Source organism: Dermacentor variabilis, chromosome 2, assembly GCF_050947875.1.
Source record: "Dermacentor variabilis isolate Ectoservices chromosome 2, ASM5094787v1, whole genome shotgun sequence".
Lineage (NCBI taxonomy): Eukaryota > Metazoa > Arthropoda > Arachnida > Ixodida > Ixodidae > Dermacentor > Dermacentor variabilis.
In genome coordinates this window covers 145,219,890-145,233,098 of record NC_134569.1, presented here as the reverse complement: position 1 = coordinate 145,233,098, position 13,209 = coordinate 145,219,890, and the positions used below count along the sequence as shown (strand labels likewise).

At 47.9% G+C, this 13,209-nt stretch overlaps 1 protein-coding gene across 3 annotated transcripts in view; it reads right to left on the bottom strand.

Moving 5' to 3' along the window:
- The window catches only part of LOC142572823 (hydroxyproline dehydrogenase-like), a 47,115-nt gene that overhangs the window by 15,064 nt on the left and 18,842 nt on the right, over positions 1-13,209 (bottom strand). For all 3 annotated transcript variants that reach the window (XM_075682204.1, XM_075682205.1, XM_075682203.1), the window contains exons 4-5: positions 12,334-12,423; positions 2,020-2,100 (exon numbers count right to left, since the gene is read on the bottom strand). In XM_075682204.1, coding sequence (XP_075538319.1) covers positions 2,020-2,100; positions 12,334-12,423 — 171 coding nt within the window. The remainder of the gene's footprint in view (positions 1-2,019; positions 2,101-12,333; positions 12,424-13,209) is intronic.

The following is a 13,209-nucleotide window of genomic DNA, read 5'->3' as shown; positions in this document are numbered from 1 at the left end:
CTATTGAAGGAAGTTTTCTATCTATTGAAGGAAGTTATCAGTTGTGGATAGCTCAGCAAATCAATTACAAAATAGATAATTACCATATCAACTTATCTTTGCTCAATTATCATTTCAATGCTTGCTTTACACCAACACTTTTTATGGGCGCCGCCATATTGCGTAGGCAGTGGCGCCATCTATGGGTAATCGGTGAGCACTGCTTGTGGTATGCCAGGTATACGCTTGGCGAGAGCTTTAGAGGTTATTTCACGCTCGAGCGGCCTATGTTGTATGAAGTGGCATCGTCGGCGTGGAAAACGGTTCTGTGAGATGTACTAAAGTGATTTAAGTCAGCATGGCCAAAGTTTCAGCTGGCTTTTAGGCGAATGCAGCACCCAGAGCGATGTGTGCGCGTGTATTTTAACCTACAATCAGCCTCGGGGATCAGTTGTATTTCCGAAAATACCTTAGACGAATGCAACCTTACTGCACCATTGTCACTGCAATTTTAAGCTGTGGTTTAGCAGCAATGTGTAGTTACTAAACATGTGATGATCCTAACAGCGTGGGCACCATTCCGCTGGGGAATAAGAGGTGCTTTTTACTGCGACAAGCGTTCAAATTGTTATTTGTAGAAATCTTAGGCGGCGACCGCGTTTGTTGAACATTTCCGGCTACGAATCAAATAGTTTTCGTTAGCAATAACAACGTACCCCGCAGTTACACTTGTGGAGTGACCGAGCGACGGGCTGTGAATTGCGTGAGCGTCCGAATCAGTGGTAGAGGCTTTGTTATAGATCTGTTCGTTCTACATAACGCATGGTCCGAGCATGCGGCGTGACCATGCGAGAGCGTCTCCTAGCCTTAGTGCGAGAGTTCCTCATGGCCTTAGGGCCGTGTTAGCCAGTGTCTTCTTTCTTTTTTGCGAGAGAATGGGATGAAAACTAATTTCATTTCTTAGGTCTTGTTCGTCACGCGTCCTCTACGACGCACTAACCCATTTTCCAAAAAGCGCCGTGGTCGCTTTGTTAAGCAAAGCCATTGGTCTCATGCAGCAGGCTAATGTAGATAGGACAGCGATTTCATGTTTATACTGTATATCTAGACTTGAAATTCACGATAACGACGCCAGTTATTGACGCAAATATTCTATAGCGATTGGCGATTGGATGTTTCGGCGTTGCAATATGGTTGGCCATACACGAACACTCTCATCATATTTTTTTTGTTGCTACGCCAACCGATCAGACAGCGAAAAGATTTTCCAATTCACGCAGGGAATTAACAGACGCCGCTACTCTTCTTCGGATAAAAAGAAAAACCGATGCAGCCAAAATGGTTCACAACACGCACGTACACCGCGACTGATAATGCGCGACGCATGTTTGCGCAGGCGGGATAAATTTCTGCGTACCGAATTTACCGCTGCCCCTAAAGGCCACACAGTGGGTCTTCGATGACCTCGTGCGAACTGACATCATGTAAATCTCACAAAGAACGAGCTAAAGCATCTCCAAATTGTTCTGCAGCACGCGGCGGCAACACATTCAGCCAACGCCACGGCAGCCAATACAAGCCAGAGAGGAGGAAAGGCTCGCCGCGCACCCTTTCCTCCTCGCCCGATGCCAGAAATAAATGTGAACAAGTTGTTGTACATTTCTTCCATGAGAAATGGTATTAAGGCTTTGTGGAGTTAATGGGCCTAAGGCGGCTGTACTTATGGCCGGCGGGGACCTTTGCCTTACGCCTATTTATTTATCTGTCTAACGGTTGGAGGGAGCGTACAATTACCGTGTAGGTTATGTACAAGGGATCCAATGCACTACCTGTGCCGTCTGCTATATTTCGTAGCGTTTACGGCTCCCCCTCCCCCCTAGTTTCCTCATTTACTTCTTTTTGTTCTTTCTAGGCCAAAGTTAGGAATGTTCAAAACTCTAGCCGCTTTAGTTTCTACCAAAACTATCCGAACGCATCCGTGGTTGTACCTCCACGTTATACATAACCAATGCTTTTTTTATAATCTGTACTTTCACTCACCTGGCACACTTTGCGAAGATTCTTCAGCGCCAGCTCGAGAAATTTGTGATCACTGCTTTCTAGTTGCATGTCGGAGTACTCCTGCATCACCAAAAGTAGCATTATTCATCCATTCGTATACGTGTTTATTTCACACACAAAAAAAATCCCCATTTGAGAGGCTCACACTATGCCAACATCACTATCGTCCCAACATCCTGTCTTTGTCATTCGAGGGTCGGCATTTACAGCAAACATTTGCACGTTCCTTGACTACCCTTGCAAAGGCATTGTTTTCTGGTCACTGTTTTTTGTATTCTCAGGATATATAAAGAATATTCGTTTATCGTCAATTGGAGACACCCATTTTCTCTCTGCCAAAGCAGCGAGATGGCATGCTTCGTGCCACTAAGCATACAAAACATCGTTATGTTAGAAGGCGAAAACTACACCTTGTCACGTCATATCATACCTTGGACAGAGTATACAATGACGCAGCACAGGTTTCCGGAGAGAAACACAGATCAGCCACTCCGCAACTATTCAAAAGATCAGAAAACATGCTCTAAGTTCTTTATTCTTCAGCCCGTAATATATCTTTGTCTGGCCAAAATCATATGAGGAATATCATTTTATCAAAGCACTATTCAGTAGTCACAGAGTAACACCAAGGTGCTCTCGTCACTAAAGCTCCCATATTGGGAGCGCACATTTACAAGGTGATCCATTTTAGTAAATACAGACGTATCCTGAATCTTCTACAGCACATAGCTGAATTATGTCACTGGAGCTGGATTGCTTGAAGGAGCAGACATTACTTGCCCAAAAACACGCGACATGGCGTTAGAAAGTTAAGAAAGATTCCTTATAAGCTTGTCCCAATAGAGGAATTGAAATGAAATTGACAACAGTGATGAAGTCATATCCATTTATATCTCGTGCTTAACGCAAGTAATCCAACAGATTGTGCTCTTCAAGTAATTCAGCAGATTTTGCGAAATTACGCTATCTGCCAGCTCAACGTTTTAGCACGAAGCCTTCTGTGCTTCATTCCAGTCACTTTGCGGTAGGTAGTCATTTCCTCTTCTTCGCCACACTTCGGGCCGACCGTGGAACAGAACCTCTGCTTTCAAGCCCAATTGTCCAAAGCTAGGCACCGACCGCATGCGTACTTCTCTCGTGCCAGAGCTGGCTAGCTCTTCACACGTTGGGCGTGCACGCCCGGTGCCAGTTTCGTGTTTGTTTTTCCTCGCGACAACTCGCTCTTCGAGACGCTGTGTTAGACTGCGCCATCTCCGGGATCGGCCCGCACTCCTCAGTACATTCCTCGTAGCGGTTAACGCTACGTAGAAACTGTGCGACGCTGTACCATCGTCGTGATCGGCCCAGGTCAAAGAGGTTTTAACAGGCCTCAAGAGACACTGTCACAGAGTTGTAGAACTTGATACCCTCTCTCGTATATAGCGAGATTGGAGGAGCGCTGACTTACTCTTATTTTGCCAAACAGCCAGTTGCCGCGCAATCACGTCGCGGGTTGTAGCGACGATACGCATGCCCTCATAAGTTGTGGTACACGCAGCCACATGAGCCACAGTTGAAGAGAATGTGGGAGCCAGCTTTGTCATTGATGGAAAGTCCACGTTCCTTTGTTCTGTGACTAAGCAGATGCGCAGGTTAGTGCGATGTGTGCCTTACCACGTCTCAGGGGTATTTCGTACATGCCTCGCCCTCGGCGCAATGCGTACGCGACAGTGTGCGATAGTGTATTTTTTTTTCAGCGCTTGGGTTACTTCTGACTTTGGCTTTGTAGATCTTCGCACCCAGCGTTTAAAGGCACGTGCTTTCGAACAAATACTTTGCCCTCTCGGTTCTTTTCTCTTCTTCTTAGAGTGGGCGCTGCCTCTGTTCGTTCCTTCTTTCTTCCTCGCGCTGTTGGGACACACCTTGACAGTTAAATGGCATATGAAGTTGCAAACACGAATGGAGAGGCGAAACATAAACCGACTTTATTTTCACCTATGGCTGGCATAGACTCATTGCATTGCCGCTCCAAACGGTGACGCAATCTCTTCATTGTCTTTATATGCCAAGAGCAAAAATTAGATGTTCCCTTTCGGTTGAACTGAAGGGTTAAGCTACAAGCTTGATTCGGCATTGATTGATAAAAGATATCACCAGTCTATTTCGTGAATAATGACGTTCTTGCGGTGATCTTGGTCGAAAGTGCAGTAATTTATTGTGCTGTATACGTTGAGAAATAAATTCAGTGGCGATTTAGCGGTAACTGCAGAGAAATGTGTTAGTATTACGCCGTACCTGTTGGAGGTCCCTTATCCATGGCTTAAACCGCTTCCACCACATGGCAAAGTGTTGTTAAGGAGCTGCTTACTCGACACATGTACAATATATATATATATATATATATAATATATATATATATATATATATATATATATATATATATATATATATATATATATATATATATATATATATATATATATATATATATATATATATATATATATATATATATATGTATGTATAGCCAGTGACCAGCTGAGGAACCCAGAGACGACACAGGATGCAGGAGCCATTTGAGAGATAACCTTTACTGCCCGAAGTCCTAGGCTAACTGGTAGCATCCTGGTTACTGTTTCTCGCGCTCCGGCCCCAAGTTGGCTGCGCGTGGTACGGGTCCATGAGCCAGACCCAGATGGTGATGATGGCTGCGCAGCCCAACGGCGCAGCCATGCGGCCAGCGTCCCCAAAATATTCAGAGAAAAGAGTACGACATACGTTGTTTCTTCGTTTTGGGTGGTAGACCAGCCTTTGCCAAATAATTACTTGTTAACCGTTAGCCTGACGAAGGCTGGTCCGCCAGCCGAAATGTCGAAAATAGATATTGCAAAAACAACGCACGTCGTACTGTTTTTTTTTTTTCTAAAATTGTACCACCGGAGCCAGCGTGATTGTTACACCGCACTAGATATATATTGCAGCGGCAGCGGCCATTCCTGTTGTTCGTAGCCTGCCGTTCCTGCTCTCGCACGCCTAAATAAACCCCTTTTCCCCGTGCTTGTAACAAATTGGTGGACGGTGCGGGGTACACCTCGTAACCACGGAGCCTACGCTGCTACAACTTCGCCGAAGCCGTCGACTTGCCGGACTTCCGCCACCATCACCTGACATGACTGAATACGCCTGCCAGATTCCCGAAGGTTCTGACGCGGCTTCAAGGCCAGCACCTGGCGTTCCGTGGCAATACTACCGGGTGCCACTCACTTTCGGAGGAAAAGCCGGAGAAGATGTCGACGAGTGGCTCACAAACTACCGAAGGGTGAGCCGATCTAACGGTTGGAACTCGACCGCACAGTTGTCAAATGTTGTGTTTTCCCTTACCGACACAGCACTCGTCTGGTATGAGAATCACGAAGACACGCTCACTTCATGGGAGCTTTTCGTAGAGGAGCTCAGAGCGTGTTTTGGAGACTCTAGCGCAAAAAAGAAACGCGCCGAACAGACGCTTTCGCAAAGAGCTCAGATTCCCGGCGAGACCTGTACGACTTATATCGAAGAAGTGCTGAAACTGTGCAAAATAGTGAACTCTCAAATGTCTGAAGAGGACAAAGTTGGACATTTGTTGAAAGGGATAGCCGAAGACGTCTACAATTTTTTGATCGGCAAAGAAAACCTGGATTCCGTGTCTGACGTCATTCGCCACTGCAGGACCTTTGAGACGCTGAAGATGCGACGGATAATACCGAAGTTTGGTCGCCTGGCTAATGTCACAACGGTGGCAAGTGTAGACCCGAGTTCGTGTGTTGACCTTCCATCAACAATACGGCAGATTGTTCGCGAAGAGTTGCTCCATCGGGAAGAGATGTACCGTTGCACACCCGGCATCGCTGGTGCGTACTTACCACACGAGATGCGAAACACGGCCGTTTCGACCGCATGGCAACCCACGGTTCACTCAGCGACCGTCGAGTATAGGTCTACCCCACAAACGACAGGGACCCTAAGCTATCCAGATCATGACTACGACCAACGCCCTCGCCGCACGCACGCCTCCGGGCGGCCGATGCCTAGCCATGATGAATGGGACCCACCTGCTGGCTATGCAGTCGACAGCAACATGCGTGACTACGTGCAAGAACATCGAAATTTGCGGCATCTGCCGGTGTGTTTCCAATGCGGTGTCGCGGGCCACATAGCGAGATTTTGCAATCGTCGCCCAACAACGTGGAATCGTCGATCGGGGTCTTCAACAAGGACCACACCTCCTACGAGGACAACTCAACAGCCATGCACCACCTCTTGGTCAGCTGGCGTCCCTCCTGGCAACGATTACTGGCAGAGAAGCTTCCGGAGCCGCTCGCCGGCATCTGACAGGAGTTTGACGCCACCGCCAACTTCTCGTGCACCGCGTTTACGTCAATCTCCATCGCCAGTGCGCCGCTCAGCCTCGCCTTCACAACCGGAAAACTAGCTAGCGCGGCCGATGGGGGTGAGGTCGCTCGACACGTGCTATCGACAGAAATGCCCCCTGCAGTTGCTATAATTAAGAACAAAGTGCATGTACTTGTTGATGGTGTTCTTACAATGGCTTTAGTGGATACCGGGGCAACTGTATCCGTAATGAGTCTCGGTTTTAAAGGTCGGTTGGGGAGCAAAGTTGTATTTCCGTGGGACCAGGCTGCAACATTTTGTGGAGTGAGCGGCGAGTCGTTGCGCCCTGTTTGTGTGTGCACTGCTGAAGTGTCCCTGGCTGGTGGAGTTTTCGCGACGGAGTTTGTAGTTATTCCCCGATCGACGCACGAAGTGATTTTGGGCATCGACTTTTTGCGGCAGTGTGGTGCGACCGTTGATTGTCGCACGGGGGAAGTTTGCGTCGATGACCATGTTTCGTCCGGGCTCTTAGAGGAGACTTGCAGTCAAGGTGAACTTTGTGTGTCTGCAGATACTTTTGTGCCTGCGTCCACCTCGGTGTGCGTGCCGGTTGTATGTCGCGGTGAAGTTCCAGGCAGTTTCGATGCCTCCGTAGAGCCAATGCATCTAAATTGTGTGAAGAAGAACGTTTTTGTCCCTCGTGTGGTATCCATCGACAACGGGCGTGCTGGCTTGTGGACGGCCAACTGCTCGGCAGAACCCGTCCTGCTTCCAGACGGCTTGAAACTTGCCTACTTTACAGAATACACGTCTTCGTCCGTAGCCGTACTAACAGACTCGCCGTGTGACCCTGCTGACGCTCGCCAAGTCTCAGACAAAAAGCTTCTGTCGATGATAAACAAGTCGCTCAGCACAAGGGAGCGCCATACCTTGGTGGATACGCTTTCTAAGCATCTGTCAGTGTTTGACTTTGCGCAGCCGGACAAAGCGTTCGCGATTCCCGAGTCACGAACGCGCCATACTATCGATACGGGATCTGCGCGCCCGATCAGGCAAAAGCCTTATCGCGTGTCGCCTAACGAGCGCAAGATAATCGGGGAACAAGTGAGTGACATGATGAAAAATGGAATAATACAAGAGTCCTCGAGTCCTTGGGCAGCTCCGGTCATACTCGTCAGAAAGAAAGATGGTAACTGGAGATTTTGCGTCGATTATCGAAGATTAAACGCCGTGACTAAGAAGGATGTCTACCCGCTGCCCCGGATTGATGATGCAATTGATTGTCTTCATTCGGCCTCTTATTTTTCTTCAGTGGACCTGCGCTCAGGATATTGGCAAATCCCGATACACCCGACAGACAGAGAGAAAACAGCCTTCATAACCCCGGATGGATTATTCGAATTCAATGTGATGCCATTTGGGTTGTGCAACGCTCCAGCAACCTTTGAAAGGTTCATGGACACCATTCTGCGTGGGTTAAAATGGAACATCTGTATGTGCTATCTTGACGACGTTGTTATATTCGGGCGCACATTCAATGAGCACAATACGCGCCTGGATATTGTCCTCGACTGCATCAAAAACGCCGGCCTGGTTCTGAACTCCAAGAAATGTAAATTTGGTGACCGTCAAACCCTTGTGCTGGGTCATCTTGTTGACAAAGACGGTATCCGGCCTGATCCCCTCAAGACGGCAGCTGTTGAGGCATTCAGTGCGCCGCAGTCAGTGAAGCAACTTCGTAGTTTTCTGGGTCTTTGCTCTTACTTTCGCCGATTTATTCCTGGTTTTGCTGACGTCGCTTATCCTCTGACAAATCTGCTACATAAAGACGCGCGGTTTGAGTGGACACCCGAGTGCGAGTCTGCATTTAGTCAGCTGAAGTTCCTGCTGACCTCCCGACCTATCCTTCGCCACTTCAATCCTACTGCGCCGACAGAAATCCACACCGATGCTAGTGGCGTCGGTTTGGGCGCCGTCTTGGTCCAACGTTATGACGACCGTCAGCACGTGATTGCTTATGCAAGCCGCTCATTAAGCAAACCTGAACGAAATTACACGGTGACAGAGCAAGAATGCCTCGCTGTAATCTTTGCAGTTCAGCGATTTCGCTCGTACTTGTACGGACGCCCATTCCTAGTCGTCACAGACCACCATTCCCCGTGCTGGCTCGTGAATCTTCGCGACCCTTGTGGTCGCCTTGCGCGCTGGGCTTTGAGGTTGCAGGAATATAACTTCACTGTTGCCTACAAGAGTGGCCGAAAACATGCTGACGCAGACTGCCTTTCCCGTATGCCGCTTACTACGACGGACTGCGACGCAGACGATTTTGATCATCTCGTCGCTTCTGTGACATCCGCGTTTCCAGAAATCGATGCGTTCAAAGCAGAACAACGGACAGACACCAAATTGGAGCCACTCTTCACTTCTGCCCATTCAAGTGCAACAAGCAGCTACTGTCTACGTGACGGGCTCCTGTACAAAAGGAACTACTCAAGCACGGGTGCACGCTTCCTTCTAGTGGTGCCGGAGCGTCTCCGGCCAGCAATCCTTCAGGCTATGCACGATGACCCTACCTCCGGTCACTTAGGCACTGTGCGCACCCTTTATCGCATTCAAGAACGCTTTTACTGGCCCCGGATGCGACATTCGGTTGAGTTGTATGTCGCCAGCTGCATACAGTGCCAACGTCGGAAACGCCCAACCACTGCCCCATCTGGTCTGCTTCAACCTGTGCCACCTCCCAGCTCACCCTTTCGGCAAGTTGGAATTGATCTGTTAGGCCCTTTTCCAAAGTCATCTAAGGGGAACCGCTGGATAATTGTCTGCGCCGACTATTTCACGCGCTATTGCGAGACAGCGGCTATACCATCAGCCACCGCCACCGAAATATCGCTCTTCTTACTTCACGCTATTGTTCTGCGACATGGACCGCCTGGTGTTATTATAAGCGACCGGGGACGTCAGTTCACGGCGGATATCGTGGAAGAGCTTGTGCGTTTATGTAACTCGCACCTCAGGCACTCGACGCCGTATCATCCGCAAACGAACGGCCTCACTGAGCGCACTAATCGGACAATCACAAATATGCTTTCCATGTATGTTGCGTCCGATCACAAGAATTGGGATGAAGTTCTACCGTTTATTACTTACGCCTACAACACCGCCAAGCACGAGACAACCGGCTACAGCCCCTTCTTCCTTCTATATGCTCGGCCGCCCCGGTATACGCTCGACACTGTCCTCCCTTTTTACCACAACGACAATCCTACGGTCGCCGATACGCTATGCCTTGCTGAAGAGGCTCGGAGACTTGCGCGTCTGCGGACTTTGGCATCACAAGAAAACTCCAAAGCCCGCTACAACGCACGACATCGGCCTGTTGCATATCACCCTGGTGATCTCGTTTGGCTTTGGACTCCTACAAGGAAGCGCGGTTTGTGCCAAAAGCTGCTGGCAAACTACGATGGACCGTATGTTGTCATCGACAAAGTCAGCGAAGTGAACTATACTCTCGCGCGCCTCACGAACAATGGTAGACGTTCTGCTAGGACACAAGTCGCGCATGTAGCACGGTTGAAATCATGCACGCCACGACAAGCTTGTTGACTCGCCCAGTGGGCTTTGTCTGCGAGGAGAGGTATATGTTACGTCCAAGCGCGTAAAAGGGACGCGTGGATCAAGAAGAGGAAGAAAGAGGAGAACGAAGACTGTGGAGCGGCCATTCCTGTTGTTCGTAGCCTGCCGTTCCTGCTCTCGCACGCCTAAATAAACCCCTTTTCCCCGTGCTTGTAACAATATGTATGAGAAGGTAGGAGATCAATAGTCCAGTTGTCATTTGAAGAAATGATGTCCCAATGGAGACGTTTTCGCAGACAAAAACTTAGACTTTATTAGTGCCAACAGTTTCGAGAGTGGAACTCTCTTCGTCGGGGCAGTTTCATAATTTATATGGCCTTTCGTCGTGGTTGCATGGTGTTTCCGCGGTGGCGACCTGAACACATTGAAATTTGGACGTGGTCGAACTTAGATTTTGGCATGGGCCAACTTGAAATATAGGGGTAGGCCAACTGAAGTTTCAGTGTGGGCCAAGTTAAATTTGCGGGTGGGCGCACCTAAATTTGGGGGTGTGCTCACGCATACTTACACAGCTCCACTGGGATTTCCGCATTCTTTTTCGATTTTAGTTTCCTAATGAACTTCTTTTGCGAAATCCGTGTAAGTGAGGCGTGTATATATGAAGGGCGAACGTGACAATAATCTTCATACCGACACTTGTGCTTGTTTATTTTTATCTGGTGACCGCATTTCACCGTCTAACAAATGTTATCGCTCAGTGCGTGTCGCGCTTGCATGTATCGAAAGTTTCTCGAATGTTATCGATTGTTTTATCCACTGTCTGTTGTCAACGAACCTTGTGTAACCTGGGGCGCTATAACGTAAAACTATTCCAAACTTTTCTATTCCAATTCTGCTATCAGATCTCCGCGATTGGTCGAAAACTTTTCTGGACCATCCCCACTCCACCTGTCTGTCACGCGACGTCACGAAAACCGCAATACCTCCCCATCTGATATGATGTGTACACACTGATTATGCATGATTTGACTGAAAAAGAAAAACAGTTATTTCTGATTCGACCCCTTTTCGCCATTAGCCCTCGGCTATTGGTAAAAAGTTTTCGGGCTGCACCCACTTCATCTGCCTGTCACGGGACGTCACAAAACTGTACAAGCTCACCGCGTCAAAGTGACGTGTACGCGATAAAGATGCATTAATATGCCGAACAAAATTGAATTTTTTTCGGAATAGCCACAGGCTGCACCGTTCCGGAAGGAATAAAAGATGGCTGCCGCCGATCGCTGAGACGCTGGCTACTCGCACCTGCCGGAGAGCATGGGTGTATTTGCATATAATAAAGCTTCTTGCGTGACCGTGTAACGTTTTCAATCACTTTTGGCACGTTTACTACCTCATTCTGCCAACTCTTCTTTGCTGGGGGTCAGTTTTAGCGTCATTCTTAAGCTTCCGTTGCATGCCGCCGCGATTTTCGACCAGCCACCACAAGCTAAGTAAGGGAAAGCCGACCAATCGCAGGCGCCGGCACCACCCTCTTCATCCGGTTATCGTTTTTCAGTGCACTGGCAAAGCCCCAGTGAGTCCCTCTCCACTTGAACGTTCTCCTCGCATCTTGTCAGCCAATTAGATACGACTATGTTATTCGTTTTTCAAGCAAACAAAAGTGACCTCTTATGAACGAGGAGAGCGTTTGATTGGTCTGTTCAGACAACCCTGCGGGTGACCGCCCGGTGCTTGCGTCGGTGGTTACGCAAATTTGACGTCAGGAAATTGGAATAGAAATGTATTGGAATAGTTTTACGTTATAGGGCCCCGTGGTTACGCAAATTTGACGTCAGGAAATTGGAATAGAAATGTATTGGAATAGTTTTACGTTATAGGGCCCCTGATTACATGTACGTACGACGCGAATTGTGCAGTACTTTCTGGAGGACACGCGGGCGCCAGCGATTACTCTGGAACCTTCGATGACTCGTATATAAAAGCCGACGCGCTTGGCCCGCTGATGGGGTTTTCGACGATCGTCGACTGTGTTCGCCGCTATCGTTGTGCCTTGAGTGTAGCCTGTTTTTATGGGCACAGGTTCGCGCAATAAAACTTAGTTTCCTCATTCGCAGTTTTGCTACTCTGTGATTTACCGTTACCACTACGTGAAAATATTTGGAAAACAATCGAAAACTGTTTACGAGTACGGTCCTCTGCAACAGGCATAGCCCCAGTATAGTTACGGTTTGAGGTTGCTACATTCTCCTCTAGAGCAGCTTCCCCTCATGTTACTTCTCTGAGGCAAGGGAGCCTTCCAGAAGACTCTCCTGCTTTTTTTATTTACCACTATCAATTTTCGTTTTTTTTTTGCGCAGTACTTACTCTGTAACTATCACTGCGAACCGCGTCTCCTAGGCAACTTATTATGAGTTCCGGCTTCTCTGTGGAATTGAAGATCCGAGTCAAGTGCGCCTGCGTTGATAGAAAGAAAAAAAGAAGGAATTAATTGTAACGTGGCCCATACGTACATAGACCTCCACAGTGCGCAAATCTGGAATGAAAGGTCTCGATAGCAACTGCAGCAAACGTTGCTGCAATGGCTACGTCCTACAATAAAATATTCAACTTTTTATATGCAAAACCTGCAAGTGTACTTCACCACACACCTCCTTTGACGTAACCAAGATGGCGGACGTCAGGCTAGAATCGTGATTGAAGTGTCGACATAGGGGATGGTGACATTATTCCTGCCACCGTCCATTCCCCGTGTAGCCCGAGCTTTCAAAACGCGTCTCTGAGTTTTAACAGCGCTACAAGCGGGAACGAGACCACATTCGTAAAGGCAAGGTCGGTGTGTGGGAAAGCATGCGTACAGACTTTTGCATATCGTCTGTTCAGCAGTACAAGGAAGCAGTAAAAAAAATAAAATAGAATAAAAATAGGCTTGTGTGAATATCAATTTCTTTTTGTTCGAAGCGAAGTCGAAGCTAATAGCAATCAGTACCAAATAACTTCAAAGCGAATAGTTCAAATCGCGGGATTTGCACAAAACATTGACAGAACTGCCAGAAGTTGAGAAATAAAAAAAATATGTTTTACTTACCAAAAAGGAAACAGGTTCATCTCTGAAGTCAGTTTATCTTTAAAATGTCTTTGTTTACATATTTTCGAGCAAGAATGCCAAGTTCAAGATTTCTTACAACTCCAGCAGCACAGAAGATTTTTTACATCCTATTTCTCACTGCTTTGCTTACGTCT